Consider the following 21,391-nt stretch of genomic DNA (forward strand, 5'->3'; position numbering starts at 1 on the left):
GATTGCTGGACACTTTTTTCCTCCAGAAAATTCTTTCATATGGATATCAAATAATATTTGGTGGAATGGAAAAATAAAGAGGGAGAGAAGGGCTGAAATATTTGCCTTTCCAAGAGGAAATGTTGCTCAAGGTTCCCTCCAGTGCCAACCACGAGATGAATATTGACCGAAATACGTCTCTAGAGAAGATTCCAAGTGTAGAGTTGTGTTTTGTTCACAATAAAGCTTTACACGTTGTGCCTTTTGGTTTTAGCTCTACTTTGAAGTGGTTGTAAACCCTTACCACCAACTTTGACCTACAGGTAAGCCTAGATTAAGGCTTACCTGTAGGTCCAAGAAATATCTCCTAAACCTATGCGGTTTAGGAGATATTTACCCGTAGACAGCGGCACGCAGGCGCACTGGGGCAGGCCACAGATCGCGGTGATATGCCACGAGTGTCGACTCCCGTGCGCATGCGCGGGAGTGAAGTTTTTATTAAATGTATTTTTTTTTTTTAAAGCATACCCTGTAAGGCAAAGGCATAATGAGCTAGTATGCATAGCGTACCAACTCATTATGAATAACTTGCCTGAGAACGAAGCCCCCGAAGTGGTCCTCCGTCTTCCTCTTCGCCGCTGCCATGGATCCGGAGTGACTTCCGGGTCTCGCGGCTCCGGCGCTGTGATTTGCCGGAGCTGCGAGGCCCGGAAGTCGCTCCGGATCCATGGCGAAGAGGAAGACGGAGGACCACTTCGGGGGCTTAGTTCTCAGGCAAGTTATTCATAATGAGTTGGTACGCTATGCATACTAGCTCATTATGCCTTTGCCTTACAGGGTATGCTTTTAAAAAAAAAAAAAAAAAATCTCGACTATCTAATTCCTTATGTAAAGGAACACTACAAACAAAGTCGTGTTCGCTACAGCTTTGTGTACCTTTTTATATTTGGCTATACTCTTAGAACTGTAGTTATTACAAGAGGTCTTAACAAGTCACCAAGTGCTGAAAAACAAAAATTCCGACAGTGTTCAGGTATGAAGGTCACAGAGGTGTTGCGATATACAAACAAGGTGCACGGGACTTGCAGGAACAAGTTTTATCACAACAGGAGGAGGAAGGTCCTTCCTTTTCAGGCCAAACTATTTCTAAAAAAACCCTGTCCAGGACGTGTTGGCATATGGTTCAGCAACACAAATAGTAAAATAGCTGAACGATCTGTTCACATTGCGCAACCAGACCGCTGCAAGCACAGCCATGTCCCGGATGGATCATGAGCCAGAGGATCCTGGGAAGGGGGAAAAAAAGAGAAGTCTCCCAACCAGACAAGGATAATCAGTACATCTGCTGGAATATGCTTTGGAAGTTGGGAGAGTAACACACACACACACACCCCAAGTGTGATATTTCAGCTTTCTAGTATTTAGATGGTGGTGCCAACATTAGTTTAATTCTTTATTCTCAGGCCTCCCCCTTCATTTTACCACACTCACTTACTGTATTTGAGAATAATACATTTTATATAATAAAAGAAGTTTACATGCAGACATCCATAAGGAATACATTGGTTTGTTTTTCCTCGGTCACAACAGAGATAATAATAGAACAGATGTCCCATATGTGGTGACTCAGCAGGCAATCAGTCTATGGCTGAGACATGACAGAGGCACCCATGTGAAAAGGGGCAATATAGATATTTCCCCCCCTCATAGAGGGGGAATCAACAGCAAACCAGACAGGACAAAAAAAAAAAAAAATAAAAAAAGTGCATTTTAATCTACAACTATATATAGTTTAGACCAGTGATGGCGAACCTTGGCACCCCAGATGTTTTGGAACTACATTTCCCATGATGCTCATGCACTCTGCAGTGTAGTTGAGCATCATGGGAAATGTAGTTCCAAAACATCTGGGGTGCCAAGGTTCGCCATCACTGGTTTAGACCAAAACGAGGGACACGTGAGGAGGAAAGATGAACTTTGTTCCAAATCAGGGATAGGCCATCAAAATTAGGGACAATTGTGAGCTATGCATACTTGAAGACAAATCTAAAAAAGGAGATTGCACAGAAATTGTACAAGAAAAAAACGTTAGAATTTAAAACCGGGGAAAAAAAAAAGTTTATTTTTTTTTTTTTTTTTTTTTTTTTGTAGCATAGAAAGGCTGGAATCAGTCAGGTTTTTTCCCCCGGTCTGTGCTTGGTTGCCGATTTTTTCCTTGCTTCCTGTGCGGTAAAACCATAACTGATGGGAGGACAGGAAGAAGCGAGTGTAAAAAAATAAAATAAAAAAAACAAACAAACAACCACACACACCTTTAAAAACGCTGAAGTCTCCAAACTTTTTAAACAAAAAGGCCCAGTTAACTGTCCCTCCGACTGCAAAGATTTGGGAATTATTTCTCTAATACCAATGATTGGGCACTATTCCTCTATCCTCTTACTGACCACAGGCGCTATGCAATATTTATTTATTTTTTGGATTCCTTATGACCAAGTTTGAAAACTGTCTACTCCCATTGATGTTGGGGCAGACAAATGTTTCAAACTTGGCGGTCAGTGGGAATAAAAAAAATAAAAAAATTGCATAGCACCTGTGGTCAGTAAGAGGAGAGAGGAATCGTGCCCAATCATTGGTATTAATTAGAGAAGGAGGAATAGTGCTCCATCGTTTATATCCATGAGAGAAATGGTGCCCATGGTGTCACTGGAAGGAAAAAAAAAAAAAAAAAAAAAAAACTCCCCCATCATTGGTGCGAGTCGGAGAAACAGTTCCCCACCGTTGGGTGTCAGTGGGAGGAATAGTGCCCCAAGGGCCAGATAGAAGCAAAGGGCCGCAGTTTGAAGACCACTGCTTTAAATGAATAAAAAAAAAAAAAAAAACACCCACACAAACACACAACATTTTTACACAATTATTCAGTATTTTTTTGTAAAGTATAAAAGACGAGGTTGTGCTGAGTAAATAGATACCAAACATGTCAAGCCTTAAAATTTTCCATAGGGGACACCAAGTCAGTTATCAGTTTCAATGTTAGTAATGGATTATGGCCAGAGAATTAGCGATTTTACTGTGACCTTACGTGGGTACAGTTTAGGATCACACACACACACACACACACACACACACACACACACACACACACTTGAGTCTTTCACTGCACGTTTGCATTGGCGTTTATGGGGATAGGTGTATGTATGAGTTATTCTTTTTTTTTGTTTTGTTTACCGACTTGCTTTTTTTTTCCTTCAGTTCTTTAGGATTTAAACTTTAAAACGTTATTGCTATTGCAAGAGGTAGGAACCTTCAGAGCCCCATATAAGTGATCTAGAGCTGCTCGGGTCACTTACCTGAAAGCCAATCACCGGCTTTAAAAAAATAAATACCAAGCTCATGGCTTGCTTTAACTCCTAGAATACCAGGACATTTATAAACATACCTTGGTAGACAAGGGGTTAAACCCTACATCCCAGATTCGTCATCGATTTCCCGACAAGCAGCATCAATCTAATGACGGTCACAAGGAGCAATGTGGCCAGCTCATTGCCCTGGCATCGGCGGTGACACCATGGCAATTATAAAGCTCTTGTGTCCCTGAATTCCAGAAAGCAGACACCTTGCCGTGTTAGGATGGTTCTGAGCTGCATGGCATGCTGGGAAATCCATCGCAGACAATGGCTTCCCTATTACAGATGACTCACGTTGGCTGCTATTAATTCTCAGTGAATTGCACAGCACTAACGCACATTCCAAACATACCAAGCCAGTTTTCAAACTGCAGTGCGGCCAGTTGCATGCCGTTACATAAACCTCAAAATGTAGGGTAGGGATGGGAGGAGTTATAAGAAGCGTTCATAGATAAAAGAAGTGCAATCGGATCTGGGAAGGGGATCCATATTGTCTGCCTGTGTCAGGTATCACATGACAGTGTCTGAAGTCCAGGCTTCTAAAGATAATCTGTATTGAGGGAATGATGAAGGCTGCCATGGAAGATTTAGCTTTGAAAATACAAGCTGCCTGGCAGCTTTAACACTTTACAGAATTGATTTGGAACACGTATTCTCCACGCGATATCAAAGCAAAGTCTGGTCACCCTATCAGCATACTTGTTTAAGGTCAATTATTTAAACTCCCGGAAACCATGCCCATGCTGCAAGATTTACCTGCATTCTTTAGGTCTAGGGGAGCTTTGATTACCCATCCCTCCGCACTTCTAGACCAGTCCCCGTAGCATCTGGGTGTGATGACGCAGAGGGACAGTTTACCACTAGAGCAGAGGTCTCCAAACTTTTGAAACAAAAGAGCCAGTTTATGGTCAGACATTAGGGGGGGCCAGACTGTGGCCATTGAGCATTGAAAAGGTCCCGATGTCAGGAGGGAGAAAGCAATGCCCTACCTTTGGTGTCAGTGGAAGGAATTGTGCCCTCCATCATTGGAGTCACTGGCCCCCATTGTTGATGTCATTGAGAGTTGGCGTCATTGGAAGAAGTTGGGCTCCATCATTGGCGTCTTTGGGAGGGACTATGCTCCTTCATTGGTGTCAGTGGGGAGGAATTATGCCCCAAAGTCAGGATAAAAATGCAATACAGAGGGCCACAATTTGGAGACCATTGTTCTAGGAGCAGGGGGGTCTCAAACTACGGCCCTCCAGTAGTTCAGGAACTGCAATTTCCATCATGCCTAGTCATGTCCACGAAAAATATAAAATTATCACATACTAAAATGATATACAACACACACACACACACACACACACACTCTCTCTTCATTCAGATTATACCATTTACATGTGGCGACTGCATTCATTTAACTTTTTCAGGCTTCCCACGTTTTTCACCTGCAGATCCTGCCAGCAAAAGGTCAAACATTGTCAATGCTCACGTACTGTATTCTAGGAAGAAGCAGAGCTGACATCCTAGACTGCTCTCCTGATTTTTACAAAAAAACTAAAATAAAAAAAATAAAAAATTAAAAAAATCCCCCTCCGCTCATCTTTATAACATAGAAAAGGGGGGCGTTTTGTAGCTCACAAAAGATAATATGATCAATGGGGTCATTTCTGCTTTTAACCTTGTGTTCCTATGAAAACGTTTTGAAGTTTGCATCACTTTCTATACTGGAGACCCCCTAACCAGTATACCTTCTCTAATCGCATACCAGTCTATCCAAAACTAAAATTAAAAGGTTTGGCTTTTTACACTTTAAAAAAAGTCTCCACAAACATACTTTTCTATATGGCAGCGACAATCACATCAAAGACACACAGATTCTATGGAATCAATGCCATAATCCAGAGAGATTCAAGGGTTCTAAAGGACACGATGCGGCATGTTAAGTAACTGTACCACATCAAACACACAAGTCAGTGGCTCTCTCTTACAAGTCTTATAGGTCTACACGGTGCCCCAGAATCAAGGATATTAATTTACAACAAGCTGAATTAAGTGACTGTACTCAGCTTAAAAGGCAAGTCATTATAATACTTATCAGGCAGATCTACTGCCTACGGCAGCCTTTCTCCACTGACATTGCACCTTTGGTTGCTAGGGGTTCCTTGAGCAGGCAGTCATTTCAGATAATTAACTACTAACACCAATGATCATTTTAACTCTGATGGCATTTCTGCCGGCCACCACTCTTTTGGATCTATGCTGCCAACTTTCTACTCCCAATATGCTTTTTGCAACCAACCAACTCTATGGGCTTGTGAAACCAGGCTAAGTACAGTGCAGCTCATTGGAAACCAGCAACTCTAGAGCGACACAGCCAATAACCTGGTAGCTTCAGAACTTTGATACCCCAAAACAGCTGAAGTGGGAGCAAGTGGCTTTTCACTCTCCTTTTAAAAAAGGAAGCATCCAGGTGAGAAATATGTAGTCTGCCACTGCTGATTGCCTTTTGAAATGCCAATTGCCCAACTATTGTGCTGATCATCTGATCTAGATACAAGTTACCATCTCAAAATAAACCTATACTCAGTTGAGTTTAAAGTCTTCATCAACCCACATTTGTCAGCTTTAAGACATAGTCAGAAGCCAGGCATGATATCCAGACTAGTATTTGTAGGAGAACAAACACAGAGACCTGATATTTCTCCCATAACAGGTTTACTGTAACCTCCAATTACTGATATGTGCTAGAGTTTAGTGGACATAACGAGTGCTACAAAAAAAAAAAAAAAAAAAAAAAAACACCCAATAGGGTAGCCAATGGTAGTTTATATGACCGGTATCAAAAGAGGTCTTCGTTTGCACATCCACATTGTACAAACACACTGCTTTTAAACACAACCAGGATATGAAACATGTCTTGAATCACAAACACTAGTGGTCCGAGCGCAAATTGATTTTTTATAGCTGCCTCCTTAGAGTTGCAACCCTTGCCATGTGTCTATAACTCTCAAAGAATACCATCTTTGTGCTATAAAATATGATGGAGCTTCATAAACCAAAAGATAAAAGGGTCTACCCAATATTAACAAAATTTAGAACGGTAGTAGATGTTCCATACCTTGACATGATAATGTCCATCAAGCAGAATATTGGCTGGCTTCAAGTCCAGGTGGAGCAATGGTGGGTTCATGCAATGGAGAAAGTTCATTCCCACTGCCGTCTCATGGATGATCCTGAACCGCAAGTCCCACGGCAAGCGCTCTGAGGCCAATAACTTTTCCAAGGAACCAGTCTCCATATACTCCATGACCAGACCAACGGGTTCACTGCAGATCCCATAAACAGGCAAGATGCAACGAAACTTGGCCATCTCCATCTTTTTGGCTTCCTCAACCAGCTCAATGCGCTCCCTGAAAGAAAAACCCAGAAGATGTTAGTCCCGATAATCATAATGGATATCTTAACAGCGACTAAGTAACAACAGTTTGATGCCATTATTTTTGGTTGATTAATAGAACTTTCCCACACCCAAGACATCTCAATGTAGTTAGGGCTCCACAACAATTCTAGGTTCGCTCTACATTAGGGAGAAGTTATTTTGGCAGCCCAAAACAGAATATGGCTCTACTAGCTGCAGAAGTTAGGCAGAAATAGAAAATCTGGGAAAGATAAATTAGAATTTATTGCAGAATTGGGAATTGATGTAATGTTAGTTGTAAGATTCAACTGAGCCTCAAAATATTGTGAATGAAAGCCGATAGGCATTTCATCTAAAAAGCAAAAAAATAACTCTCTCAAACAAACAAAGGGCCAGCTTATTGTCCTTCAGACTTTAGGGGGCCAGACTGTGGCTATTGGGAGTTGAAATTATCCTGGTGTCAGTGGGAGTAAATAATGCATCTTTGGAATTAGGGGGAGTAATAGTTCCCCATTGTTGGTGTCAGTGGGAGGTATATTGCCCAAAGGGCTGGATAAAGGCATGCAAAGGGCTGCATCCGCCCCCGGGCCACAGTTTGGATACCACTGATCGAGAGCATCCAATCTCATTTTAGATGTCCTTTCCATCTGATTAGAACACAAAGGCTATTAGTTGATAAGTTTTTATTAGCCCTTGTACATACAGTCGGACATTCCGACGGAAAATCGGACCGTGTTGTCGGATAATCTGACCGTGTGGGGGCTTCATCTGACTTTTTCCGTCAGACTGTCCGACCAACAAAGTTTGAGAGCTGGATATAAAAATTTTCCGACAACATGATCCTATCGGACTTTGTCTGATCGGTCAAAGTGCCACGCATGCTCAGATCAAATTCCTAGACCAAAGCTATTGGTTACTAGCCTGAACGTAGTCCCGTCGTAACTAAATAACGTCATTGTGTTACCAACGATCGGATTTTCCGACAACTTTGTCCAAACGCGTGTATGCAACACCAGTTTCGGACAAAATCTGACGGATTTTGTTGTCGGAATGTCCGACCATGTGTACAAGGGCTTAGAGTTCTGCTTTAGTTATATACAATATGCCCTAAGAGGAAGGAAGGGGAAGGTTTTTTTTATTCTGTTGGGCACAGACACAGAAGTTAATTTTCACACATAAGGCCCCTTGTTCCTGTGTGAAATGCATATGTTTTCTGGGAAGGTTTTTTCCGAATGGTAGAACTTGTTGAACCACCTTCGTTGAGGAAGACATAAGAAAAATGACAGGTTTGTGCCAAAGAGCTACGAGGTGTTCATTACCAACACTCATCTGTCACAAACGTCCTGAGTTTATTCACCAACAGGTTGCTACATCAACAAAAGAAAAGCCATGTTAAAAATAGAATGTTAACCCACAAAACATCCTGTAAGATAACGATGCACTTTCCAAGTTCTAGTTGCCCATTGTCCCCGATTTCTAAGCCCTTGTACACACGGTCGGAGAATCTGTTGGAATGAGTCTCATCGGACTGGGTCGTCAGATAATCCGACTGTGTGTGGTATGCATCGGACTGATTCCGTCCGAATCTCCGTCCGACCCAATTTTCCAACATATTGGAAATATTTCCCGACCAACTGGGCCGGACGGATTCTCCGATCATGTGTAGAGCATTTTGATCGGACCAAGTGCCACGCATGCTCAGATCAAATTCCTACATCAAAGCTATTGGCTACTAGCCTGAATGTAGTCCCATCGTAACGAAATTACGTCATCACGTTCTGAAAGATCGGATTTTTCGACAACTTGGCCCGACCGTGTGTATGCAACAGTTTCAGACACAATCCGTCGGACTAAATCCGACGGATTTGGTTGGCAAAATCTCCGACCGTGTGTACGTGGGCTAAGAATAGGCCAGAGTTTAAATGACTTTTCCCCCGGAAAGGTCTCAAGGATTTACTAATTCAATTTAAAAAAAATCCCATCCTTCCAAACACTAAGACCTTAACTGAATGATCCATTTGGGAGAATTGCCTTCAGCTAGTGTCACAGTGACCATACAGGAAGTAGGGAGAAAGTCAATTCAAGTATTCAATATGAAAAAAATGTTAGTTTCATAGAACGATCGGGTCGGTGCTTGTATGCTCAGCATAACTGTCACAGCATGGTCCGTATACTAATCAAGGAAGTAAAAATACATACCGTATACTATATAAAAGCGCACACACCGTGATCAGATAAATAAAACAAACTACCACAACTGAGAAGTTGGCTTTAGTGGTGCAGTTGGTCACAACTAAAAGGCCATTGGCTTTTCCCAAAAAAAAAGGTAAAAAATATAAATCTAAATGCATTTCTACGAAAGGATACTCTAATAAGAAGAATGCCAACAATAACATAGCAGGACAGTTTGCTAAACGCTAACTAAACTGGGTTTATTAAGCCACCAATCACCCTCCATCAGTGAATAGATAGTGACCATAGAGCATTCACTAGTCACAGAGTGAACCCATCTCCATTTCAATAACTCAATTTCCATACACCTCGTCTTGTAAAGAGGCTCTAGCTTAAGACATTGCATGTCAACATCAGCTTTGAGAAACTAGCTGGGTGGGTCCAGGGGACAAATAACCCCTCCTCCCCCGCTCAAAGCCATATGCATCATCGATGCAAAGTACAGACAAGTCCGGGCAATGGAAGAGCCATTTAAAACCAGAAGATCTGTAACATTAAACAGCCAGCCGTATGTTGCTTGTGAAATGTTGATATTCCTTCCATAGATTACAAACTAACATCCCAACCAAAATGATTGTGCCTATAGACAGATTCAATTTTCCCATTCTAGATTTTTGTGAATATGTAGGCCACTTCTCTGACACTTGGGTGGAAAGTGACCACTGTAATAGATTATTTCTGGTCTCATACACAGTACATGCCCATGGTTCTTCGTTTGCCCAATGCGTCATGAATTGCTTTGTCAGTAGGAACCTTTGCACTTTGATTGGAAGCCAATTAATCCAACAGATGTAAATATAAAACGAAGCACCTGAAATAAAATCAAAAAAGTCTTCCAAGACCTTAAGGATTCAGATTTGCATGCCGTCACTCTTACCCAATAGGATTTTATTGCTGCATATTGATGGGCAGTCAGCTTAGTCTGAACAATTATTTTGCTTTCATGGTCAAAGAAACAGAAGTAGAACTTTAGGACAGTGTTAACCTCACAACTGTCGGTCTATTGGTTAGTTAAGAACTAGGCATTGGCAGATATCATCCCATCTATTAACAAGAATTGGGTTATAAGAAGGGGGGGGGGGAATTTTAGCAACAGAACAAAGATTGAATCTCTCACATCACTCTTTACCTCGCTGACATTTACATAAAGGTAGTTAAAAGGAGAACTGAATTGAGATAAATTGCCCATGATTAAAACAATGGCACAATTTAATCCAATTAGTAGAAATATCAGAAATGAATTGCTTCCATAGACTTACATTATGGCAGGAGTTTGAACTAAACAATTGTGCATTCATGAGACTGGTGGGCACATTTACTTTTCTATATAGTAGATCCCTTCAAGATCTCTCTACAATCTCTAGCAGCATTATACACATGTTCCTAGGAAGTGTTCATCCTCGAGCTTCAACACAGAACATAGCTATCACTTTGCACACATCAGGGATTCTTAGGAGGAAGGAAGACAAAACAGCCTTGACTGCACAAGATAAAAATACATAGAAATTCTGATGACAGATCTCTGCCAACGTGCCGCAACCACTGTACACAAAGGCTTCCTCCAATTACATAAACCTTTTTGTCTAAACAAGAAGTCTAACCAAAATCAGCAGAGCCCAATGCAATCCCATCCTTCCCTAAAGGCTGCCAAATAGGGCTTGCATTTTGGACAATTCATGCTAAATTGGCTGGAATTAAAGCCACGGGTGTCCTTGTTGGCACCACCCAGATGGAAAATGGTTGGCTGAACAATTGTCTTTTGTTGAAGGAACTGGGTGGAAAAATTAGCTGCCAAAGAGAGTTTGCATCCAGTCAGATGTGGTCACTGTTGGGGGTATTCTGGCAGCCATTGGAAAAAGCACGGGAGATTCCTCCATACATTGCAGTAGCGTTTATGGAGGAATGTTTGATATCTTCAGCCTGCATGCCCTATAAATTGAATGGCCAGCTAAAAACTTTAAGGTTTGAAGATATGGCTCAAGTGTGACAAAACAAAAACACCTTATAAAAAAAAAAAAAAAAAAAAAAAATACAAAAAAAATTAACTTTCATATAAAGTAGGGAAGAGTTAATATTTTTCAATTTATTTTTCTGCCAGTGACCTTATTGGTTGGACTTTCCCCTCACGTCTTGTCATACGACAAAGTAAATGTGGCCTAATGGGATCATCAATAAGTTAGCTTATAGAAGTTTTAGTCACACCAGCATCTGTCCCAGCCTCCCATCCTGTTGGGGTTTATCCTTATTGGGGTGTTGCGTCACCAACTTCGTGGGTGGAAAATGTTTTAGCCGACTTCCTCTGGTCAACGTTATTAGATTTGCAGACTTTTGAAGAACCTGGTAGTTAGTATCACCCACTTTGTGGGTGGACAGTAGTTTACATGATTTAAGATTGTTAATTTTAAATTTGATTTATGGTGCTTGAGTCTTAAAGACTAAGATAGTGGTTTAGAAGTTAATAAAAAAGTCAAAAGATGGATTTAAACCCCCCCCCCCCCCCCAAAACACACACACACACACACACACACACTTTAGGTTCCCATGTCTGGAATTTTTAAAATTTGTTGTCAGTATTGTGCATTCTGGGGTGGGATGATAGCTATTGTGTACAACCCCCCCCCCCCCCCCATCTGAACAATGGGGGGGGGGGTAGTTGTCAAACCTCCCCCACCCCTATAGGGACACCGGCATCAATAAATGTCTGCCACAGTCTCTAGCCCGTCCCCTGCTATATCCATAAATAAAAAAGGAAAAGTTTTTGCTGAACTTAGGCTTGCTACATAATAGATTTAAAAAAAAAAAAGGAAATGCCTGGCACTGTTGGAGGACTGTAGCCTCCAAACTGATGTCCACTAGCAAAGGGCTCCTTCAGGAACATCAGCTGAAGACAATCTCCCCCCCCCAGTTTAGGTGCCAAGTTGCATAGCCTTGGCCACAAGCCTTGGAGAATATCCCAGTTGCTACAGTGGCAGTGACCACTTAGGAGCCGCTGGCGTGGATTTTGCTTAGGGTCACTTTATCGTTGCGTAATGCAGTTGCAAATTGCTCAACTAAAACCTGATAGGATAGCTGAGGTTTCTAATTCTATATAGGAGGAGGAGTTGAACAACATTTTTGTATTAAGGTTTTGGAGAAATTGTGCACAAGAAACTACCACCACCGCCACCACCACCACCCTGAGGGCCCCATCACATCTTTTATGGGGCACCCCCCATGATTCAGAATTATGATAGCGGACATTCTGCCAGTGCTTTGAAAAACCTCAGCAGATCATAGACTGATCCTACTTGTTGCCAAGGGTTGCTCTGCACTGCAGAACCTAGCGTGACAGTCACAGGAGCATTTAGTCCTCTGCAAGCACGACATAATAAAAGTAGTGTAAAAAAAAATATTGACATGAAAGGTTTTTCAGGGAATTCGGCAATGCCTGAGGCCATTCACAAATCTGAAAATGACTTAATTAGCAGTATTTTTACCCATACAAGCCACGGCTCATATTCCTGTGTAATTATGTTCTTACAAACATAAAGAGCGTTCTGGTTTGTAAAACAAGACAGTGGATTTTGCACGCTGCGTCTGTACAATGTAGACATCAGCTGACACAAAGGTCTGATTTGTAAAAGTAGACCAGTATACAGTTTAGAGGTATATACTATTGTCATGCATTATATAAATTTACACACATTTTCTAATTCCTCTACATTGTATCCAAAAATATAACACACACACACACACACACACACACACACACACACACTGCCTTAAGTAGTACATAATCACTGTCATTGGTTGTCACAGTGTTCACATGATCAACAGCCTGTCCTGCCACCTCCGTTAATGGACAGAGACCAGGAGCTGCTAATGAGTTTCCAACACATGGACCATGCTGTCCATGTGTTGGAAGCATGCAGAAAACTCGGCCTCCATGAACAAACATGTAAAAAGCGTGTGGGCGTGAGGCCCACTCCCCCTGCTGCTGGCCTTAGGCAAGAGGTAAACGGAAGATGAAATGGTGAACCTGCACATTTTCTGATAATGTTCACAATTCTATCCTCCCCCGCCCAAAAAAAAAAAATAGCTTTTTGACAAAGTGCTGTGCCGAGGGTAAAACGTCAGTAGAACTTGGTCATCTGGGCCATTTTAATAAAGGAATCTCAATGTGTGGCATTTCTGTTGCTGGACTGATTGCTTGCTGGTGTTTGGTCATTGGCTACTTGGGCACCCATCGTTGTCACAAGGGGCAGGGAGAGAAAGCGCGTTGGATCCCATGGGGTAAAAGGACCGTGCTATACCGCAGATGGACGTCGGTGTCGAAAAGCGCTCCTAGGCGATTCAGTTCGCATAGGTAGCGCTATACAAGTCACTCATTCAAACATAAGCCCTGCAGAAGTCATGCGGAGCTTCTTCTCCTCACTCCCAACAGATGATCAGAATGGCATGAGGAATGAAAGAAAAGGCAATTCTGTGCAACTGGTAGGTTCAGCAGCACAATTCAAGAAATCCAAAGTGACAGGAGAGCCTAGATGTAGGCACACTGAATTGGTTTCATCATCCACAGAGGCCTGCAATGCCCCAAAAGTAAGTCACTCAAAATGCAATGTTGGTGGAAATCAAAACCCAGCTTCAATGCCCCCACTCACTTCTCTGATCTATATGTGGTCATTTGGATGAGGGTGGTGGAGCAACCTTGGCGTTAGAAACTTGTGTGGGCACCTCTAGGTATCTGCTTTAATGTTGTCCTGCCATTTGAATGACTTTACCCAAGTGACAGGGCAACTTTAAATCAGGGTGGACATATTCGTATGGGATTCAGGAGCCCAAAATCTCCAAACTGGGAGCTAAGCCCCCCCCCCCCCCCCATTTCCTTACTTTAGAAGGCAGCCTCATTAAAGTAGAAAAAAAACAAAACAAAAAAACTCAAAAAAGGGTTAGGCATCAGCTGGAAAGGTTTAGAAGTAATGGCTGGCTGCTGGGATATGGCACAGACCTGCTTTAAACAGCTTTCCCACTATCAATAGAATGCAGAAATCCTGTGGGGTAAAGACCCCTAACCAGAACCAGGCAGCCATTTAAACAGTGCCACTAAGCCCCTCCAATGCAACCACCTTTTCTATCTAGTCCACTTTCTCCAGTGGAAACCCACCAAATTCAAATGGCTTTCCAAGCTTGGAATGTTTTGTGCAAAAGCAATCCAATGAGCAGCAAGGTGAAGCAGACTGAGCTGAACATGAGGCACGATATCAACTGCAAAGTCAGCATTTGCTCCAAGCAGGCCAGCCCCACCAACAGGATTTAAAGACCACTGATTTGAAAGCCTCTAACAATTCAGCTTACAGGGTTGCCAACACGGAGTGCTGGTAAGTCAACCAGGGCCGGTGCTACCACTATGCAAACTAGGCAGCCGCCTAGGGTGCACTGCCGTCTAGGGTGCAGCCACGGCCGCTGGTTTGTACTGTTTGACCACGACCTGCAGAAGTCCGACATATTTTTTGGATGCCAGGGTCATGCAGACAGGTTGTCCCACTCTCCTGTTGGCCCTAATGCCTGGCGCTTGGTATGCCACTGCCCTGCTTCTTTTCTAGATGGCATTGGCAGTCATTGGTTCTGCTGTAGGTCTTAGACCGCGTGAGCGCCATGCACCGGATTGGGTACTGGTGTTGGCGGTGCGTCCTCTCCCACAGGAGTGGTTTGGTAGGTCATTTTGCCTTGTGGAGGCACTGGTGGTACTACCCTTTGTTTAAATTCCCTGGATGGGGCCGTCGAACTTGTAAGCCTTTCACAGCCTTGTTCTCATTCAGGGGCTGCATTTCGCTCCAGACTCTATCTGTTCAGATAGGACATTGCTGATGGAGGGGCTGCAAGTAGCTGGTCTTGCCTAGGATGCAAAATAGTCTAGCATCGGCCCTGAAGTCATAACAGGAGGAAGCCTCAGCTCGCATTGGTAATCTGTGACACCTGTGATGGTTCACATAGGATTAGCACATGACCCATCACTGCAGCACGTCAATCGTACAGAATTAAAATAACCAACTTCTGACCTTGATGATGCTACCTAAATGATTATGTTATACGGTCATCAAGGACAATTTTGGATCCAAGGCCTATGTCATTCTTATGTAAAAGCAAAACTGCATTCAAAAGCGTCAAAAGGGAAGGGGGTACAGGGAGCTGGCGATAAGACTCTGCAGATAGCCTGTGCATTGCACCCACTAACCGCTGATCATGGTTGCAGTGCTTTGCAGACTCATTTGCCAAAGGTGGACTTAGCCTTTAAAATGCAACACATGTTAACCAGCATTAACTGGCCACATAAATGTATATGGGCCCTAATTAGTCTGTAATCAAAGATAAGAACAAGGAAGTCTAAGAAGTGAGCAGAGGTTTACAACTCCTAAATAGACATAACAAAATACTTTCCAAGAGATATATAGCATATGACCAAAAGGGAGTATATAGAAATTCCCTGTCCGGCCTGGTTCACACCTTTGCAGTTTGCTTTTGAGCCATTTCTGCATTCTTGCACATGCTTTGCATTTTTAGCTTTACGGTAAAGCAGATATTCACTTTGCATGCAGCCGCTGATGTCAGCGACACATGCACTGTGAAGGTCCAGCAGATGCTGCCGGAAAGAAGTCTCCCGCACACATGCACGGGAGTGATGACACTGCGCTGGAGCCACAAACTGGGAAGATACGTCAAGGGGAAATATGTTAGCTCCTTTGACAGTGACCTTGATCAGCTTCCGATGCCTCGTTCTAATGTAAGCATTTCATAATGAGCAGTGCATACTAGCTCAATATGCCCTTCAGGATAATAATAAAAAAAAATTATAAGAGAAATATATATATATATATATATATATATATATATATATATATATATATATATATATATATATATATATATATATATATATATATATATATATATATATCAGGGGCGGACTGACAACACATGGGGCCCCCAGGCAATCAGAGATTATGGGGCCACACAGTATACACATACATGTACACATAGTATACACAACCATGTTTCTATTGGCTGAGAAGGTACTGGAGAGGATTTTTACATACTGTCCCTGGTTTTACTGAGGCTGGCAACCCTGATGGGGCCCCCTAGTGGCCTGGGGCCCTCGGGCAGTGCCCGAGTGGCTGAATGGTCAGTCCGCCCCTGATACACACACATTTCTCTATAATGGCTGTGATGCTATGTCATGTGCATGCCACTGCTTCTGCCGCTCTTGCCACAGATCCAGGATAATGCACCATCCACATTCACTGCAAAGCTACTCACAACATTGTTTTTACATTGATGCACATGCTGCAAATGCAATGCACTTACTTTAAAATCCCCCGTCCCCTTTAAAAAGTGCAAGTCTGCCAGCCATTCATTTCCGGGCACAGGCCTTGCCCATTAGGACTTTGTACTTATTGGAAATGTAATACACTTCCTGCAACCCTCCCATCTTTCCACCCAAGTGCCAATTTACTACCCTTTGTAAATATTGCAGAGCCTTTGCTTCCCCGGCAAAAAAAAATAGCAACACAAACATTTTATTGCATGCACTCCTTACTACCAATAATAAATCTCAATTTGTTATGCACATATTGAAAACTCAGGTCAGTTATATCTTCCCCAAGCACCCATCTTCCTCCCCGACAAAAAATCTGCTGCAGTCTTTGCCCGGTAGTGGCACACACAGCAAATCTCACAATGATTTTTCAGAATACGTATTGCAAATATACACATATTGTAACCTTCCAACCTCTCCAAAGCACCAATTACCTCCCCTGGCCAGAGGGCCTTTGCTCAGTATACACAACTACAGAAATGCAAAACAAGGTTTGATAATGCATGTATTGAAGGTACAAATGCCAAAAACAACCCCTTGAAAAAGTGCGAGAACCTTTCCAGGCACAGTCTTTAAGCTCACCACACATGTTATAATCTAACTGTATGGTCTACCAACAAGTATGTAGTGCAAGGTCCTGCCTGATTGGATAGATTAGGGAGGTCTTCTCATTACGCAGGTGTTGCTAAAAAATAAAAAGTTGATTGTATGGTAAGGTGTATGAGGGGGGGGAGGGGGGGACGACTCTTCGTAACCACACAAAGAACTACATATGGTATTTAATGCATCAAAAAATTAAAAAAAATTATTATATATATTTTATAAATAGATACCTTAATTACCAATGTAATGCTTTGTGTGGTAATGAAGAGTCCCCATAAATCAACTTTTTTTTTTTTTTTTTTTAGAAAAACGAAGAGTACCTCCCTCCCTAATCTATCCAATCAGGCAGGACCTTGCACTACATACTTGTTGGTAGATCAAAAAAGGAGATTATACAGATTGTAGAGTGTATGGCTAGCTCTAGTGCAAGATTACAATCTCTGTGCAATTAACTTTAGCCATATCCAAACTATGTCAAATGAGGAGCAACCTAAAATTATCCAATCAGGGAGGCCTTTGTAGTACTCTAATGTCATTAGATCTAAAGAAGAAAGTAGAATTAGAATACATTGTATAAGGATAACTTATTGCATGGCTGTGAGGTTTTTTTTTTGTTTGTTTTTAAATAATAATCTCACAGCCAAGCAATAAAAGTTATCCTTATACAATACATTCGGATTCTACTATCTTCTTTAGATCTAATGACATTAGAGTAGTACAAAGGCCTGACTGATTAGATACAGACTGACTGGATAATTTTAGGTTGCTCCTCATTTGACATAATTTGTGTATATCTAAAAGTTAATTGCACAGAGATTGTATGATCAGATTGTAATGTTGCACTAGAGCTAGCCATACACTCTACAATCTGATTGTATAATCTCATTTTGATCTACCACGTATATAGTGCAAGCACCTGTCTGACTGGAAAAAGGTTGGATAATTTAAAGTTTTCCAAGTTTTATTAAATCTAAAATGTTAAATTGCATAGAGATCCTTTATATTGCAATAAGAACGGTGAACAATTCAACCTACCCCAATGTCTCACAAATTGTTAATGCACATATCGAAAGGCCTGGTTCACACCTATGCAATTATATGCGTTTTTTTTGCAGAAATGCACTATAGTCAGTCAATTTAAACATAGCTTTCTATGGGACACACAGTCACAATTATGCTTTTTTCCCCAGCCCCTATAGCAATGATGGCGAACCTTGGCACCCCAGATGTTTTGGAACTACATTTCCCATGATGCTCTTGCACTCTGCAGTGTAGTTGAGCATCATGGGAAATGTAGTTCCAAAACATCTGGGGTGCCAAGGTTCACCATCACTGCCCTATAGGTTTTGGAAAGGGACTTTTTTTTTTTTTTTTTTTTTTTTTTTTTTTGCAAAAGGTGCATTTTTGGTTCAATAAACATCAAAACGGAGATGCTGCAGAAAAAGCATGTAGTGGCAGGAGTTTGCTGCAATTTGCATTTTTTTTTTTTTTAAATTGGCCCAACAACAAAATTGGCCAAAAACAACCCCCCCCCCCCCCCCCCTCCACACACACACACACCACAAAAACAAAAACCATTTATTAAAAAAAAAAAATAAAATAAAAAAAAAAATGAACACACCGCAAACAGCACTGCAGAAACAGATTGAACTACTGTAATTGTGCCCCCCACCCCACTGTAATGCGCTGCGTAAACTGTTGGCACTATATAAATTAATAATAATGAAAAGCAAACTGCATAGGTGTGAACCAGGCCTGAAAACGTAGGGCAGAATTTGAAGACCATATATATATATATATATATATAAAAAAAAGGGGGAAGGATAGAATATGTTGTACATTGTATCCATTTTTTTAAATGTTGATACGTTGTATTAGTATATTGCAAACAACGTAGAGAAAAAAATAAAACAAAGATAATCCACCTAGTGCAAAGTCATAACATGTAACAACAATGGAAAACATTAAACAACGTTGCTCCTCCACCTTCCCCAATGCCCAGTAGAGCTAGAGCTGCCTTCATGACAGGTAGGTAGGTAGGTAGGTAGCCCTCTCCATGCTGGGAAGGTGATCTGCTGTCTGTCACTTACTTCTCATCCACATGCAGGCTGGGAGGACACTTGATGGCCAGCCAGGTCTTCCAGGAGATATGTTTGACTTTATAAACCTGTCCAAATCCCCCAGATCCAATCTTCTCCCAACCACAGAACTCCCTGGAGTCAAAGGTCCTGAGCAGCCCCATATCCCATGGGGAAGAGCCCTCCTTGTCCATGGTACTGCAGGCTGCGTCCTCTCCTCTCCCCTCTCTCCAGTAGATCTGTTTGCTGTCTGTAGCTCCCTTCCCAGGTAATTAAGGTGTGTTCTGTGCCCAGGAGCTGACATCATTTCCTGACTCTGCACCTTGGCCTCTGCTGGGACAAGCAAAGCTTTCATGGAGGGCGCAGTGCTGTCATCTAGTGGCCAGAAATGCTAACTGCAGTTTGGGACTTCTAATTACTCTTATTCCCTGAACCTTAGGGAGATAATTGTAGGTGAACATTTCTAGCGATAAGCTAGGCTACATTCACGCCTGAGTGCATCATAGTCAAGTGATTTTAAAGGTTTTTTTTTTTCGTGCACATTTTAGGGCTCACTACAACCTATGTGTCGGAGGTTCATTTGCATTTGAAACACACTATATTGTCAAAAGTATCGAGACGCCTGCCTTTACACGCACACAAACTTTAATGGCATCCCAGTCTTATGCCGCGTACACACGATAAACCAACAACACCGTGGATTTTCGTTCGAAGGTTGTTGGCTCAAACTTGTCTTGCATACACACGGTCGCACAAATTTGGTCGGAAATTCCGAACGTCAGGAACACTTTGACGTACAAGACGTATGACGAGCCAAGAAAAAGGAAGTTCAATAGCCAGTGCAGCTGCTTCTGCTTGATTCAGAGCATGCGTGAAGTTTTGTGTGACAGACTTGTGTACACACGAGCGGACTTTCCGACATTAACGTTTTGTTGGAGGAAAATTTGAGAACCTGCTAAGAAACATTTGTTGGCGGAAAATCCGACAGCAAATGTTCGATGGAGCATACACATGGTCGGACTTTCCGACAACAAGCTCACATCCAATATTTCCCAACGGAAAATCTGACCATGTGTATGCAGCATTAGTCTCATAGGCGTGCGCACAGGGTGCGCCAGGTGTGCCTGGGCACACCCTAATCACCCGGTGTAGCACAGATTCCCCTTGTTTAAACCCCTGATATTTCACCAAAGTCCCCTAACGGGGATCCTAAAGAATTTGTAAAGAAGAATAAAAAAAAAGAAAAATTGTAAAAATAAAATAATAAAAATAAAAACTACAGACACCAATCTGTGCCCTACTGACGTTGTCTGTATATATACACATGCACACACATACAGTATGTGTTTGAGCTTTGAGGTGCACTCCCCAATGCAATATAGGCTGTACACACCTATGCTTAGTCCGTAGGGTTCAATATTGAGTTGGCCCACCCTTTGCAGCTATAACAACTTCAACTCTTCTGGGAAGGCCGTCCACAAGGTTTAGGAGTGTGTCTATGGGAATGTTTGACCATTCTTCCAGAAGCGCATTTTTGAGGTCAGGCACTGATGTTGGACAAGAAGGTCTGGCTTGCAGTCTCCGCTCTAATTCATCCCAAAGGTGTTCTATCGGGTTGAGGTCAGGAGTCTGTGCAGGCCATTCAAGTTCCTCCACCCCAAACTCGCTCATCCATGTCTTTATGGATCTTGCTTTGTGCACTGGTGCGCAGTCATGTTGGAACAGGAAGGGGCCATCCCAAAAATGTTCCCACAACGTTGGGAGTATGAAATTGTCCAAAATGTCTTGGCATGCTGATGCCTTAAGAGTTGCCTTCACTATTACTAAGGGGCCAAGCCCAACCCCTGAAAAACAACCCCACACCATAATCCCCCCTCCACCAGATGATTTGGACCAGTGCACAAAGCAAGGTCCATAAAGACATGGATGAGTGAGTTTGGAGTGGAGGAAATTGACTGGCCTGCATGGAGTCCTGACCTCTACCTGAAAACCCTTAAGATGAATTAGAGCGGAGACCCTGAGCCAGTGCCCAACCTCACAAATGTGCTTCTGGAAGAATAATCAAACATTCCCATAGCCACATTCCCAAACCTTATGGACAGCATTCCCAGAAGAGTTGAAGCTGTTATAGCTGCAAAGGGTGGGCCAACTCAATATTGAACCCTACGGACTAAGACTGGGATGCCATTGAAGTTTGTCTGCGTGTAAAGGCAGGTGTCCCAATACTTTTGGTAATATAGTATATATATATATATATATATATATATATATATATATATATATGTAGTTGATTATCAATATAAAACCAGGCCAAGGATAAATCCAAGGAAAAATTCCAAGC

At 42.2% G+C, this 21,391-nt stretch overlaps 1 protein-coding gene across 1 annotated transcript in view; it reads right to left on the reverse strand.

Moving 5' to 3' along the window:
* Positions 1-19,323, reverse strand: part of RIPK4 (receptor interacting serine/threonine kinase 4) — a 33,880-nt gene extending 14,557 nt beyond the window's left edge. The window contains 2 exon segments of the mRNA XM_077479848.1: positions 6,487-6,778; positions 19,063-19,323. Coding sequence (XP_077335974.1) covers positions 6,487-6,778; positions 19,063-19,244 — 474 coding nt within the window. The 5' untranslated portion in view covers positions 19,245-19,323.
* Between the last annotated feature and the right edge of the window lie 2,068 nt (positions 19,324-21,391).

Source organism: Lithobates pipiens, unplaced genomic scaffold (genome assembly GCF_037356315.1).
Source record: "Lithobates pipiens isolate NorthernLeopardFrog02 unplaced genomic scaffold, aLitPip1_a1.2 Scaffold_16, whole genome shotgun sequence".
NCBI lineage: Eukaryota > Metazoa > Chordata > Amphibia > Anura > Ranidae > Lithobates > Lithobates pipiens.